This window comes from Sus scrofa, chromosome 14 (genome assembly GCF_000003025.6).
Source record: "Sus scrofa isolate TJ Tabasco breed Duroc chromosome 14, Sscrofa11.1, whole genome shotgun sequence".
Classification (NCBI taxonomy): domain Eukaryota; kingdom Metazoa; phylum Chordata; class Mammalia; order Artiodactyla; family Suidae; genus Sus; species Sus scrofa.
This window is the reverse complement of record NC_010456.5, coordinates 85639855-85656437: the sequence shown is the minus strand read 5'-3', so window position 1 is coordinate 85656437 and position 16583 is coordinate 85639855. Positions and strand designations below refer to the sequence as shown.

General features: G+C 34.3%; 1 protein-coding gene across 13 annotated transcripts in view; it reads right to left on the bottom strand.

Annotated features, from left to right (window-relative positions):
- Positions 1–16583, bottom strand: part of CCSER2 (coiled-coil serine rich protein 2) — a 133809-nt gene that overhangs the window by 21495 nt on the left and 95731 nt on the right. For all 13 annotated transcript variants that reach the window (XM_021073340.1, XM_021073341.1, XM_021073342.1 and 10 more), the window contains 3 exons: positions 15633–15716; positions 9079–9165; positions 6419–6508 (listed from right to left, as the gene is read on the bottom strand). In XM_021073340.1, the coding sequence (XP_020928999.1) occupies positions 6419–6508; positions 9079–9165; positions 15633–15716 (261 nt within the window). The remainder of the gene's footprint in view (positions 1–6418; positions 6509–9078; positions 9166–15632; positions 15717–16583) is intronic.

Here is a 16583-nt window from a genome sequence, read left to right as displayed (position 1 = left end):
AGAAAGCCTCCTGGAATGGTCTTCCTTGCTCCCAAAAGTGTCTGCGGCACATGGCACTGTAGCACTGAGCTTTCTTAGTGGATGAAACTAAAGATTTCTGTCTTCCAAAACATTCAAGGCCTCCCTCCCCTACTCCACTCTGAATATACATCTTTATCAATCTTCTCCTGTACCTTCCAAGTTCCAATCCTACATATTCAAACTCCTCTACCTTACTGTCCTACCAGAATCTCAAACTCAAGTGATTAAAATGTATATCTAAAATCTTTAGCAGTTTTCTTCCCAAATAAAATATTTCCTTTTGGTTCTCTGATTTTCTTAACTGGCATGCCATCCTTGCAGTCATCCACATTTGATAACATATTCATCTTCCATTCTTCACATTTTTTTCATCTAATCACTTATCAAGACAACAGATTCTGCCTCCATCTTTTCTCCATCTCCATGAAAGCTTAAAAATCACAGGCTTGGAGTTCCCGTCGTGGCGCAGTGGTTAACGAATCCGACTAGGAACCATGAGGTTGCGGGTTCAGTCCCTGCCCTTGCTCAGTGGGTTAACGATCCGGCACTGCCGTGAGCTGTGGTGTAGGTTGCAGACACGGCTCGGATCCCATGTTGCTATGGCTCTGGAGTAGGCCAGTGGCTACAGCTCCGATTCGACCCCTAGCCTGGGAACCTCCATATGCCGTGGGAGCGGCCCAAAGAAATAGCAAAAAGACCAAAAAAAAAAAAAAAAAAAAAATCATAGGCTTGTCTTTATCTCCTCTTGCTTAGGCTATTACAACTTCTAAATAGTTTTCCATACCTTCAGTCTGTTCTCACTGGGATTGATTTAATTTTGCTGGGCCCTGTGCTAGGCCACTTGGCACACAGGAAGGAATGAGACACAGCCCCTGTCTCAGGACAGTCTCAGTTTTTCCTCTCACATTACTTTCCTATAGCAAAATATAATTAAGTCTGGCCCCTGCTAAAACTTTCTGGCTGCAGAATTAAGTTCAAAGTTCTCAGTCTAACATTAAGTCCCTCCATAATGGGATCCAAGTATAAATCTTCAAACTTCTCTCCTTTCTCATAGTATTCTTATGTACTCATTACTACTACCACCAGCAATAACTACACAAAAACATGGCAAAGCATATTAAGTTATTTTAAAAAATAGAGAGGTAACAATCCAAATGTTAGTTTTAATAACAGAAGAAATTTCCTCTGGTTGGAAAATGTGTATTCAATCCATGCCCAGGTATACCTTCTGGGCCTCTAGTGCCCAGTGATCTCATACATAATCTTACAGAACACCAAGATTACTCTGAGACCATGGTAACATGAAACAAAACAAGGTCACTTCATAATTTTGTCTAAGTACAGATAAAAGCTAGATCACACTGTTCCAACCACAAAGTACCCTAGACTTCTCTATGTTCTGATAGCACCTAATCTGAGCAAACCCCTGCTTCCTGAGACCCTCCCTCAAATGACCCAAGAAAAGCTCAAATCCTATAAGTTTCTTTCTGACCCAGGCTTGAGATCATTTCTCATGATGTCCTTGTGTTCTCCTTGGCCAAAAGAAGTCATCCACCCAACTTGTTTCACTGAGTATACACCTGGGGTTTGGCTCAAGGTTATTGACACTTCATCGCTCTGAATGATCAGGATAGCTATATTGTTTAGAAACTTTAGGACTAAGTAAGAGAGATATTATTTTCTGCTATATCAGGAATATCAATGTAACTTGTTGAAGGAACCCTGTGAGCACAGTACTAAAGAGACATTCTCTAGGAAAAAAAATTTAGTTACATCTGACATTTAAAAAATAGTATTTTTAAAATTATCTGTAAATACATTTTTCTAATTACCTAAGAAAAAGAAAAGTTAGAATGTTCCAGAATAAAGGCCTAATAAATTACCACTCTGCTAGCTAAAGAGACTAAAAGAGGAGCAACTTTCATTACCTCTTACGGAAGCTGATTAATTTATTCTGAGAGACTGATTTGATTATGCTACTTCTTGGAACGCTAACCGAATCATCTATGCTCACTGCCTGGTGTCTAATATTAAATTCTTTCCTTCTTTTTTTTTTTGGCTATGCTTGTAGCATGTGAGCTTGTGGAAGTTCCTGGGTCAGGTACCGAACCTGTGCCACAGTAGTAGCCCAAGGCACTGCAGTAACAACGCTGGATCCTTATTAACCCACTGCACCACAAGAGAACTCCAAACGTTTAATTTTTAAAGTAAAATCTATGTCTTGCCAACACCCTCAACATACAAGTCAGGAATCAAGTAATTTAATGTAAATTAAACTACATTACACAAATGAAATGGATCCCAGTAGTGGAAAATTTTGGTGCTGTCTTTTGTTTTCTAACTGCTATGCAAACAAACTTTGCTTCTTTCAGTGGATATTTTAAACAAAGCTCCAAAAATGCCCACTTTAGGGAGTTCCTGTTGTGGCTCAGTGGTAATGAACCTGATTAGCATCCATGAGGATTTGGGTTTGATCCCTGGCCTCACTCAGTGGGTTAAGGACTGGCGTTGCCATGAGCTGTGGTGTAGGTCACAGCTGCAGTTCAAAGCCCATGTTGCTGCGGCTATGACACAAGCCGGCAGCTGCAGCTCAGATTCAACCCCTAGCCTAGGAACTTCCATATGCCACAGGTGTAGCCCTTGAAAAAAAAAAAAAGAGAGAGAGAGACAGAGAAAAAATAACTAAATAAACAAAAATGCCCACTTCAGTTCTGGTACTCTGTATTAAAGGACAGTTATTTAGATACCCTTAAATATAATCAGAGAAGTCACTCAACTGCTCTAATATCTATATTTAAGTTGTACCTAGCCTTGAAAAGCAATTCTATTTTTCAGTTATTGGTTTCAGGTACTATTGTTTATAAAATCCAGTGTAAAAGACACACATAATAGAATTCTTGTGTTGTCATTACATGCATGCTAGAATGTAATGCCTCAGTCCAAAGATGGTTCCTATCAGCATTTAGCTCACTGAAACATGGGCCATATTCAATGTTCAATGTCTAACATTGACTAAACATTATTGTATGACCACATGATAAATATCACATTTATACACCAAAATGTGTGTGTGTGTGCGTGTGTATGTGTGTGTTTCACTTAAAATACTTCCAGTGGCATACTTTAAATATAAGTAATAGCAAATGTAAACAAATAAAAGACCTTGGTAAAGAAATAAATCCCTTAATTCCTTCAGAAACATAAATAAATAGGAATGTAATGTCTCTCCAACTGGGAGAAAATGGCACATCTAAGTTTAAAATCAGGACACTAATCTTAACATAAAAATTAGCCAATAATGCTGCCTACTCCCAAATCAGAAAGGCATGTAGTCTAAAAGAAAAAGGACTTAGGACAGAGTTCTTGAGACAAATCTTTGAGTTACATTGTTCTTTTCATTTAACATTTCATCTAATCCCCCAGGCAAGGGGGAAAAAAAAAGGAGCAGAATTTTTTGCTAGTACATATATCAGGACTGCTAAGACTAGGTAAATTGTTTCTCCTTTGGGAATCATAAACAGTTGATACTTTTTTTGTGATATGTCTGTGATAAATTTTTCTTATTCAATATTTTGTTTTATAAATAGTTACAATAGGAACACAACCATGATATTTTGAAATATATGCATGATCCAATAAATCTGAGACATGAGAACATAATTCTAAGTACAAAAGATTACAAATAATGCTGACCAAATTCTGATTCTGGAATTTATATAAATTTTATTCATATCTACTATATCTTTTAGTGAATAAAACTTTGATTCAATACTAGAAACTAATTCCAACAGAATATTCAAAATTGATACAAAATTATCTTTCTCCACTGCTTTGCTATATATAATAGTTCTTAAAATTTGAGAAAACTAGTATCAGATCAAATTGTGTACAATTTGAGTTTTAACTGATAAGCAGCTTTTCTCACTGACACCACTTCTATACTCAATTTTCAGAGTAACCCAGGCTGGGTCATCATGTGACTCTTTTGGGTCCAACTTGCAATCCCTTCTTTGAGATTCAAGGGCATAAATAATGAGTTTTGAAGGTGTGAGTCTAGAATTTTTTAAGATGTTCAAGCAAATGTTCTGTAAAAATATATATCATGAAAATTTAGAATTTACTTAATGTATAAAATAACTATTCAAATCAAATACTGATGTTATATGCTTTTAAAACAATATTGGAAATGCATAAAAAGCTTATAATTCAGTCAGAAATAATGCTATTTATAAGAACATGCATGTACAAGGATCAATACTGTCATACCATATTCAAAATAAAGTTTTATAAGTTTATACGTTTAAAGTGTATCCTTATTTCTCACATAATCACTATTTTCCTGCATACTCCTAGTCTCTTCAAGTATTCTTGAGTGAATGATTAGGCACCTTCCACAATGTTATCCTTCTTTTCACGTATCCATTTCACCATTTTGTCTGGGTATTCTGTCCCTCAGATGAGAATATTTGATCAGAAGCACAGTTATCTAGTCTCCTTTGAAGGCACCATCTTTTCCTACAACTCATCCTTAGCCCTGTCCCTCTTTTTTTTCCATTACCTAAATATGAACTCCATCTTTTTTATTCTCCTTTGCTTTCTTCCAAAAATTACCTTCCCTGACTTTCCCTTCACTTATTTCTCCAGGTAGCTTTCCTATATCCATATCAATCTACTTCATCATTAACTCTAGAGATGCTTTGACCAATATGGTATCCACTGGCCATATGTGGTTATTTACATTTAAATTAATTACAATTAAATATTATTTAAAATTACCTTCTGTAGTCATGGTTCTGAACCACATTTTCAAGTACTCACTAGTCACATGTAGCTAGTGGCTACTGCACTGGACAGCAATGAAAATTCTATGGAAGAGTGCCAGAAATTCCCGTCGTGGCTCAGGGGTTAACAAATCCTACTAGCATCCATGAGGATGTGGGTTCAATCCCTAGCCTCACTCAGTGGGTTAAGGATTTGGCATTGCCATGAGCTGTGGTGTAGGTTCCAGACGTGGCTCAGATCTGGTGTTGCTGTGGCTCTGGCATAGTCTGGTGGCTACAGCTCCAATTCAACCCCTAGCCTGGGAACCTCCATATGCCGCAGGTGCGGCCCTAAAAATACAAAAAGACAAAAAAAAAAAAAAAAAAAAAAAAAAAAAAAGGGAGCCAAAATAAAGTAGCCTCTCTTTCTCAGTTCTGGAACTCATCCTTATCTACTCACATTTTTGCTTTCTATGATTCAACTACTACCTTCACTTTTCTCACCAGGCTCAATTGCTACCTAGACATTCCCAATCCTTTGACCCTTACAAAACTTTTTATGCTTTAACTATATTACATCACTAGTTCCTTCAATAAGCACTTGTTAATGGAGGAATCATTATTCGTCTGTGTATTTTCTTCCCCAATCCCCCACTTCCACTTCAAGAGCCAAACAGCTGAAATGAAAAAGGCTCACCAAACTTACATGGAAGAAATTATTAGCACTGTACTTTATATAGAGCACACAAAAATAACTACTTATTACATAAAAAGAACTATTTTATAAACCTTAAAGGCACAGAGCTAAGTTTTAAAAATCAGATTGTTGATTAATTAATTATTGTAATTCCCTTTCCACTTGTGTTACTAGGACTCCTGCATAATATAAGGCAAAAGAAGAGTCAAGGCTGGCTTATCAGGTCTTCTCTTGCCAAGAAATACCTATTACTTGCACCATACAATAGGATAATGATGACTAATGGCCATGATAATTCTCTGGCTCAGGTACATCCTAAACTGAGTTCAGAAAGTATATTTTCAGCACTAAATACGTTTTAAAATAAAATATTTTCTGAAAAACAACAAAGAAGACAGGCTGCATGGTTATTTTCTACTGTTTAGAAGAAACCATTCCCTACCCTAACTATGTCTAAAACATAACCTTTACTGTCTGTATCTTAATCCATTTATACTTTCTAACAGCCTTGACATTTATTTGAGTAATCATCATAATAGAAAGTATTTGAAAAGTGTCAACAAAAAGAACATGCTACATCATATATTTTCAGAGTCACATGCTGCTAAAGAGAGAAGACTGCACTTTGGATGTGTTTCTTTTCAGGCATGGGGAAATACTACTCTCATAATACATGCAATGAGAGGGAAACTAGACACTCAAATAAAATGACCTACAGTATGCAGAACAGAAAAGCTATTAAATGCACATTCATTCATAAAAGACACAGAAGAGAAGCTTTAGAAAAAGCACATAAATACTGAAGAGACAAGGAAAATCAACTTACCTAAAAAAAATTGACAGCCATGGCAGGTACAAAATTATTAGAGAAAAAAGAGTAGAACAAAACATCAAAATAGTAAATGACAAGAAAAAAATAACAACAGCATGAATTACTTACAGGAATTCTTCTCCAGGGTGTTTGGGTATATTTATCAGCATATGTACATTTTTCTTCTTTAGATTTTTGGTTGCAGTTACACCGAGTTGCCTGAACAAAAACACAAATTTTTACATTGGTATAATTCTACATATACACATATACATACAAAGTAATCAGGGTCTCTCTTAGCGGATTAACAAGAAAAGGGTAAACATAAAGGTCTATTCAGTAGTCTCCCACCTTTTTCACAGATTGGGTTTTAGAATCACACAGTAAGGCTAAAATTTTCAGTAGTTCAAATTACCCTTAGCAATCTCTTATATTGCCCACAAAACATACTACCTATGATTTTATGTATAGAAACAAATGTATATAGATGTAGAATATATATAGCAATATACAGTACAAAGAATTTAACTCCAAAACTTTAAATATTTCCCTCAACTATTATGTTACTACAGTCACTGATGCAGGGGTTCTTAATTTTTTTTTTTTTTTAGGGCCACACCTGCAGTGTATGGCATATGGTTCCCAGGCTAGGGGTTGAATCCAAGTTGCAGCTGCCAGCCTATGCCACTGCCACAGCAATGTGGGATCTGAGCTGCATCTGCAACCTACACAACAGTTCAGGGCAATGCCAGATCCCTAACCCACTGAGCACAGCCAGGGATCAAACACACATCCTCATGGATCCTAGTCATAATCATTAACCGCTGAGCCATGAAGGGAACTCCCTTTAAATTCATTTTTGATAGGGCTCTGTTAGATATTAAACACCACCAGTCTACAAGTAAGGTTGCCTCTTCACATGTAAAATGCTTTTAAAAGTACCTTTAATAATGTGTTGATTTTACTGGACTGGAGTATTTTGAAGGATCTCTGCCCTTTGACAAAGAACCATCTGATCATCTCAGTTCATAAATAAACTCTCATCACATGAATTCACTCATTTAGTCATTTATACAACACAAAGTAACACACCTATGGTCTCTCAAATAAATACCAAATTTTAAAAAAGAAAAGACTGATAATGAGAATTTCTCCTTAGTGTGAAGTTGGAATATAACCTTATTATTTATTAAACAACCCCGCTGGAGGTAAATATACTTTCTTGTAGGAAAATCTATATAAAAAATTCTTGATTACTGCATCAGGCTAAAGTACCATTTTTCTTTTAAAATATTCAAATTCTTTCTTAATTGCAATTAGATCATCACAATTTCCATAATCAAAATAAAATCTAATCAAAACAAAAATCTCTTTAGTACAGACATATTTCCCATTCCAAAACATGAGATAGTTATTGAAACAAAATTCAATATATAAGCAGATCAACTTAGATCTCTTGGAATTAAACATAATAGAACTTAATTTTTAACATATATGGGATATATGTAAAGAAGGAGAAAGATAATACAAAGCATTTATCTTAATGCAAGCACATTTTATTATAGCCTGACTGCTGCAATTCTAGAAATAATTTCCTTTCTGTACCCTAACATATGAAGAACAACAACTGGCAAATATTTGAATTTTCCTAATTTGGAAAAACCCAGTTTTTAGTGACATTTCAAGAGACAGAAAAACATCTACCCAAATCATTCCTTCTGGGTGGCATATTTTTTGGCACATCAAAGATCTATGAATATGCCTTTGTATATAAATAAAAACGTGTTTAGCTACAAAATATGAAGGTTATAATCCTTTTTTCTAAAGTGCTCTAGATACAACAATTTGTTACGCTCTATAATACATTTTTGCAAAATTTGAAGCTTAATTTCCTAAAGGTGCCTTTTTTTTCTCCCTAAAAATTGACTAGGTTGGTTGGGTTTTGTCTCTAGCTTTTAAATACAAATACTGGTCTCACTCTTTTCAAAATTTTATATTTGATAAGTCCTCAATTTGCAATATTCGGTTATTCTTTTTTCACATTCGTAAGTTTTCTTTTCTGACACCCTTAATCATAACATCCGATCCATCTATCCTTACTCTTTATTCTTAAACTGGATTTCTGATCTGACCCCAGTGGCTCAGAGTTCAATATAGTGTATCTTTTATATTCTGAGTGAGATTACTATTTCATATTCCTGAATTGCTTTGCTATGCCAAAAATGAGCTTTTGATTTTCCACAAAGATTTTCTTTGGTCTGTTATGATTGTTATGCCATTCTGTTCTTGTTATCCTGGCCTTTTGTTATTACAAACTAAATTATAATTAAATTCAAGAGACAGCACATACAGTTTTCATATGGAACTAACACTTGATATTGTAACAATTACACAATTATAGATATTCAAACATAGCTTTGAGAGACTACCCAACATCAAAGGAAGAAACTTTTTTTAGAATAAACTTCACTCCAACAGACAGCCATTCAGATTCCTAAGACTGAATATCCAATTTCATTCATCAATAACATGAATGTTAACTGCTGAGTTTATAATTCCCAAACAGAGGCAACTGAAGGTAGGTTGAGTTTTTCAGCTTGAAAATGTGTTATTTAGACTGAAAGTTAAACCACATACTTTTATTAGAGTGCATATAACCTAAAAATAACACAATACTATGTGATTTTAAAAGCCAAATATAAAGTCCAATTTCAATTCTGGCTAGTTTTATTAAAAATATACATATTACCCAGTTTGAAAACCTTCATTTTACACACTACAATACTTACAAGCTGATGTTCTAATAGTTGGATTTTTTCATCTTTTTTCTTTATTTCCTCTTTAAGTTGATTTATTTCATTTAACAAATCTTCATTCTGAAACATTTAAAAAACTTAACATGAAGCATTTAATTGTACTTAAAAACTCTAATGATAAGCAATAAATCAATGATAAAGATTGAGTAAGTAACTGTTTATTTAAGGGGGAAATTCTTCTTAAATATGCCAGCTGTTAACCATTAAAAAAAAAAAAAACAAAAACCACTTTGGTCATCCAAGAATTCATAGCCTAATGTAGTCTGACATGTAAACAATGAACAATAATGGTAGCTCACACTCACTGAGTACTAATCAGGTGCCAAGAACTAAGTACTGTTAGGTATCCTAGCAGGTGATTGCAATTCTGAGGTAATTACTATTATTCCTATTTTACAGATAAGAAAACTAGGAACTAAACCATGTAGTAAAATAAATTACACACAAAACAGTAACTTCAGCTAGATTCCAAGGAATATATAAAAGTGTCTGTCAAAAGAAACGAAAGGCTCAACCAGCAGAGGAAACTGCATAATTAAAAGCACAGAGTCATGGCTGGTTCGGAAATCAGCAGAAAGGTAAAATGTGCCAGAAGGTAACAAGGCCAATTCTTTTTCCATCAACTACTTTCATGATAACTGCCTAAAACAAAGCTTAGTCTATAAGAAATTCTAAGCAGTATTAGTGGAAACCTATCATCAAGGTAAGTAGGAATCCAGTTACATTTCCAAGTATTACTACCCTAGAGTTAGGCCCATTTTGTTCATTATTCAATTATATGCAAATACACACTGATGAAGTAGAAGCAAGTAAATTACAGTTCACTCTTGAAACAGTACAGGGGTTAAGGGCGCCAACCCTCTGGAAAGTAAAAAATCTGGGTATAACTTTCAGTTGGTCTTCAATATCCACAGTTCTTCCATATCCACAAGTTTCACACGCTTGGATTCAACCAACCACAGATCGGTGTAGGGGTATTTACTGAAAAAAAAACCGCATTTAAGTGGACCCATGAAGTTCACACCTGTGTTGTTCAAGGGCCAACTGTAGAATATGTTAATGATATATTTTTCCATAAAGAAAAATGAGTAAGCAAGTAATTATGCGTTAATGAGCAAAATATATCATCTTCCCCAGACACACCGAGAACAAAAAAAAATTATTCAGTCTCAGAAGAAGAAGAGATCAGAAACAGACATTTTATGAAGGTTTTGACATATTAAGTAAGCATCGTAATGGGGAAGAAACAATGGGGAAGGAAGGATTTTATTTTATTTTAATTTTTTAAAAATTATAGTTGATTTTTCCATCATGGTCTGTCCCAGCAGACTGTATATAGTTCCCTGTGCTAAGAGTAGGACCTTGTTATTTATCCATTGGAAAGATTTTTTAAAATACTGTTATGTATACCATAATTGGAAAAGAGCATTTATTGTATATATTAAAAAAAAAACCTTCCAGTTGAATTTAAAGAGTTTAGATACTTCAAAAAAAACCATAAATCAAGACCCCAAAAATAGATGGATTACAAATCATTAAGGATACATTTTTAAGCTAAGTAGTAAATGAAGCTATTAACAAATGATAAATATACTTGGTTATATAAAAATTTAAATCACCTACACAATTAACATTACAGTTAAAAGCTGGTGAAAACCTATGCTAATATGACAAATAACTTATATCTCAAGTATGTTAAGAGCCTGTTCAAACATATAAGAACGTTTTTAGGCCCCAATAGATAAATAGTCGGTTCTCACAAATATGCATACAACTGGCAAAATGTTCTATTTGACTTATAGAAGAAATACAAATTAAAGTATTAAAAAGGTATTGTTTCATAGGTAATAAAATTAGGGGGAGAAATACTCAATGTGATTAACAAGACTGCAGAAAAATGGTACATTATCAGATATACTAATTGACCTTTCTAGACAAACATATGCCTGAATATATAAGAATCATAAAAATACTTGCACTCTCTGATTCAGTTCTCCAATTCCTATGCCAAAGAAATGATCTTAAGTACAAGAAAACCTATAAGATATTATCTTAAGTTTACAAATTTACAATTGTCCTATAAGAGTACAACTGAAATGTAAGGTAGCAACTTGATGGAATACTACAAAACTATCATTTGCTCATTGCTAGGTTCTGCTGGTGTTGGAGGAAATGGACTTAAAATGAAATCAAAATACAATGCAGTAATAACATCTATAAGCCAACATGCATACAGCACTTATTTTATGATAGGCACTGCTCTAAGGATTTTACACATGAAGACAGCCAAAGGAGAACACATCAGGAAATGGGTTAACTCCAGCAGAGTCTTAAAGGATAAATAAGTTCTGAAGACACAAAATTGGCAACGTTTGGTTTTAGGGTAAGAGATTTTAAGTGTCATAAGACAATGCAGAGATGAGGTCAAATATAGTATATTTGGAGAATGACAAGCAGTGACGCTGTTCCACAAAGGCTGGGGTGAACAGTGGAGAGCAATGTGGTCAGTAAACTAGGGAAGGACCAGATCATAGAGGGCCTGAGCATCAAGCATGGCTTTAGCCACGGAGTAACTGATAGATCTGCATTTGGGACAGCTTTGAAGGCTGTTTGGAGGATATATTTGACAAGGCAACAACAAAACTAGGCTAGGAACTGGTTATCAAGATGTTGTAATACGCCAGGTAAGAGCAGGAACCTGACTCAAAAGATTGATCATAGGGAGGAGAAGAAAAAAGAAAAGAGGTTTTGGTGGTTCACTGCATGTGAGAGAAGAGCAGTGAGAACAGTCAACAGTGACATCTCCAATTTCTAGCTTAGATGATACAGTGAATAAACAGAGACTGAAAGAGGAAAAGTATGTCCAAAGAGGTTGTTTTAGAGTTTCAAATATATTGTTAGAGGGACCTGTACGTGGGATACACAGTGCAAATGTCTAGTGGGCAAATGGATTACCAAGTATGAAAGAGACTGATTTTATGTATTATCAACACATATGTTACATGTGAAATCATGACAGTAGAAAGTTCAATGAGGAATGGATTGAAGATATAAATCTACACTCTAAAGAAGAAAATGAACCTGCAAAGAAAATGGGAGAGGGGGGCAGTGTTGAGAAGCATATAGGGAATTCAAAGAGAAGTGACACAAAAACAAAAGACAAAACAAAGGCCATGCCAAATGTCTACAGCATTAAAAAAGTAGCTATTATCATTTTTCCAGGTTTTCACTTTAACTGAAAAGGTAGTTTAAGGAGAATCAAGAGAAGGTTTATTTGATTTACTGAACTTATGATATAGAAATAGAGAAATTTATAAAGTGAGGAAGAAGAGGCAGTAGAGAAAGCACACAGAAGAGAGGAGAGGAGGAGGATGTACTTGGGTCTTCAACAGCAAGAGAAGACAGAGGCGAGAACATGAGAAGAAAGGGTGGTCTGCCACAGCATAGTCATCACTTTTCTGCCATAATTGGAACAAAGTGAATGAGAGTAACATAGGTACAGATAGGTCAGATGTCAGGAAGGCAGAGAGTAGAAGATTTGCTTGACAAACCCAGGCTACCTGCAGAAGTTGAGAAGAATGGCTGAGTAGAGTGTTCAATGTCTGTAACAGCACCACAGGTGAATGAAAGCGGGAGCTGTCCTGAGATAAAGGAGACATATCAGGTCCAGCGGCGACTTTAGACCCTAAATTTGAATGGCATTACTCATCATATCGTATCATTTGAAACTGAACTACAAATCCATCTTGGATGAGGTGATGAAAATGATGGATAGTCTAGTGTACCAGAGAGAGGTAGTATGAGCTACTGCATCTAACCTTAGAAAGAAGGAAGAAAGACCATGAATGATCTGCCTGGAAGGAAAGGTAGTAGGGACAGGAAATAAACACTGGGTCAAAATGGACCAAGGACCTAAAACATAAGGCCAGAAATTGTAAAACTCCTATAGGAAAACAGGCAAAACACTCTTTGACATAACTTGCAGTAAACCTTTTTGGACCCACCTCCTAATGAAAATGAAAACAAAAATAAACAGGACATAATTAAACTTAGAAGCTTTTGCACAGCAAAGAAAAACATAAAAAAAAGAAAGAAACCCACAGAATGGAAAAATATTTGCAAATGAAGCAACCGACAAGGGGTTAACCTCCAAAATATACAAACATCTCACACAGCTTTATAAAAAAAAAAAAAAAAAAAAAAAAAAAAAACTCAATCAAAAAATGGGCAGAAGATCTAAATAGACATTTCTCCAAAGAAAAGAGATGGCAAAAAAAGAGAGAAAAAAACGCTCAACATTACTAATTATTAGGGAAGCACAAATAAAAACTACAATGAGCTATCACTTCAGACCAGTTAGAATGGTCACCAGCAAAAAGTCTACAAACAAGAAATGCTGGAGAGGGTGTGGAGAAAAGGGGACCCTCCTACACGTTGGTGGGAGGGTAAGCTGGTACAACCACTATAGAGAACAGTATGGAGGTTCCTTAAAAAAGTAAATACAGAATTACCATATGATCAAGAAATTCCATTCCTGGGCATATATCTAGATAAAACCATAATTTGAAAACATACATGCACCCCAATGTTCACTAAGGCACTATTTACAACAGCCAAGACATGGAAGCAACCTAAATGTCCATCAACAGAGGATTGGATAAAGAAGATGTGGTACTTATATAAAATGGAATATTACTCAGCCATAAAAAGGAATGAAATAATACCATTTATAGCAACATGGATGGACCCAGAGATTATTATACTTAGTGAGGTAAGTCAGAGAAAGACAAATATCATATGATATCACTTATATATGGAATCTAATAAAAAATGATACAAAATAACTTATTTATAAAGCAGAACAAACTCACAGATTTCAAAACCAATCTAAGGGTTACTACCATAGGAGAAACCATGGTGGGTAGGGAGGAACTGGGAGGATGGGAATAATATATACACACTACTGTATAAAACAGGTAATTACAAGAACCTACTATATAGCACAGGGAAATCTTACTCCATAGTCTGCAATAACCTATATGGGAAAAAAAAATAGAGATCTATATTTCTGGTTCACTTTGCTGTACACCTGAAACTAAGACAGCATTGTAAGTTAACTACACTCCAATAAATTTTTAAAAAATAAATACTGTGTAATAATATGTCTATCATATAATGTTAAATAGAGACAAACTATAAAGGAACATGGAAAAAAATAAAGACACTAATTCAGTTAAAAAGAATTTCTTTATATGTGAAAAACTTTTCATAGGAAAGAATTCAGGAAACGTCAACTTTACTTCTAAAATATCAGTCACAAAACTTAAACTGAGAGATAATCAGAAATCATCTAAGTCATTGTCCTCAATACATGTAAAATTTTTGTTAAGAAAAGATGTCGTACTACAGACCTATTATTGTGCTCACAATAGGATAGAAGCCCAGGGATGGGAAGAAATTTGCACAAGGACAGGTAGATAACATGTTGAAAAGATTAGATAACTAGATACAACTACTATCCTATATTATTTTGATTTTTCCTTTTATATATAATTTTGTTCCTAATAAGTCAGTCCATAGCCCATGAGAGAACTATGCTTCTCTGACCCCTAATCCCAAACTTGGCCACTTGGCCTATTTCAGAAGCGACATGTGTCACATCCAAGTGGAATCCACAGGTTATTCTGCCAATGCTACTTTCCCTCAGGTATGAAATATATGTCCCAGATTAAGGGCTGATACTTCAGTCTGGATCCCAGAATGAAGAGGACACATGAAGTCCCACTGATCTACAACCAAATGTAACACACTGAGAAATAACAAGAAACAAACTTTTATTACTATAAGCCATCAATTTTTCAGGCAGTTAATACAGATGAATAGCACATATTAGCATACTTTGAAAACAGAATTTGAAAGGAAATAATTTTACTTGGAAATATGAAAGAAATCAAGAATACTTATACGTGCTTAAGAAATAAATATGTGATTCAGGTAGCTACGAAAACCTAAAAAGCTTTTTTCAATGCAAAATAGACCTAAATATGAAAACTATATAAAAAGAAATACCTTCAAATACTAAAATGCCTCTGCATTCTATAATTATATCTTTAAATACAAAAAAAATTAATCTCACTTTTAGTTAATATTTTTTCAATATCATTGATTATATATGAGGCATCTATTATCCATTTTAATTTTTATTAGTAATATTTTTAAATCTTTTATTTGTAAATGTGAAAAAAGAATTTAATGATTTAAAAATTTTTTGAAAAAGAATTCTGTAACCAATATTAATACAGGGAAAGATGATTATTCAATTGATAAAACAAACTCAAAGTACCACAAGGATATCATTTTATCTTAATAAGGTAGTAAAAGTCAAAGTAACTCTAATAAAAACCCAAGACAACAAAGCTGCAGGTTTTAATACACTTATTATTCAATGTTTTAATTTCTACTGCTTTATAATTTTAGTAATAAAAAATTCTTTTGAAAAGTTCAGCAAGGCTACCTAGTCATCATACCTTGTATATTTGATCACTGTCTTCTGGTTCTGGACTGGATGGCAATGAGAGCTGAACATCATGCAATGAACCACTTCCATCATGCTGTGAGAAAGAAGTAAAGGAAAACACAAGATCAATAAAATTAACTACAGCATTCAGTTCAATCTAATTAACCCCTGACCAAATGCTAGCATGGTAAACAGGAAGTAAGATTCTGGAAATCTCCTTTTCCTCTTTAAGCAGATGGAAATGTGAAAGAGGAAACAAGAGAACTCAGGAAAGAACACTTTGTTGAAATAAGTAACATACACTATATAAGTGGATGACATAGAAAGCCACTGAAAGTTTTAGAGTGAGAAAAGGAATATGGGAAATTTCCTTAAAAATTTTAAGATTAACTCACCCAAGTAAAAATGTAAAATAAAAGCCAAATTAAACTCAGATGTGGTGTTTTGAGTATAAAGGAGTCAGAAACAATATTAAACGGCTCAAAAAGGTCAGACCACAAAAATCATTTGTTTAAAAATACAAGACACATGAGTATACAGATATATGGCATGTCTCTATTTATATATGAATGCCAAGAACAGGCAAAACTAATTTATGGTACTAAAAATCACAGTGATTAACTCCAGGGAAAGTGTTTATTGACAGTAAAGAGCAATGATAACCTATAACGATGTTGGAAACATCCTATAACGATGTTGGAAACATCCTATGTTTTGTCTGTATGGCGGTTACATGGGTATATACAAATGAAAAGTACAAGCCTTACACTCAAGACTCAAAACTTAAGCACTTCACTGGCTGTATGCTATACCTCAATTTAAAAAGTTGAAGAAATTAAATTTTTTATCCTTAAATCCAATTTTTAAAATGACAGGATAATAATAACTCCTACCCCTTGCTGAAAGGGTTAAGGAATAACTGGCTCAAAAATGGTATTTTCAGTGATTCACAGACCATCTC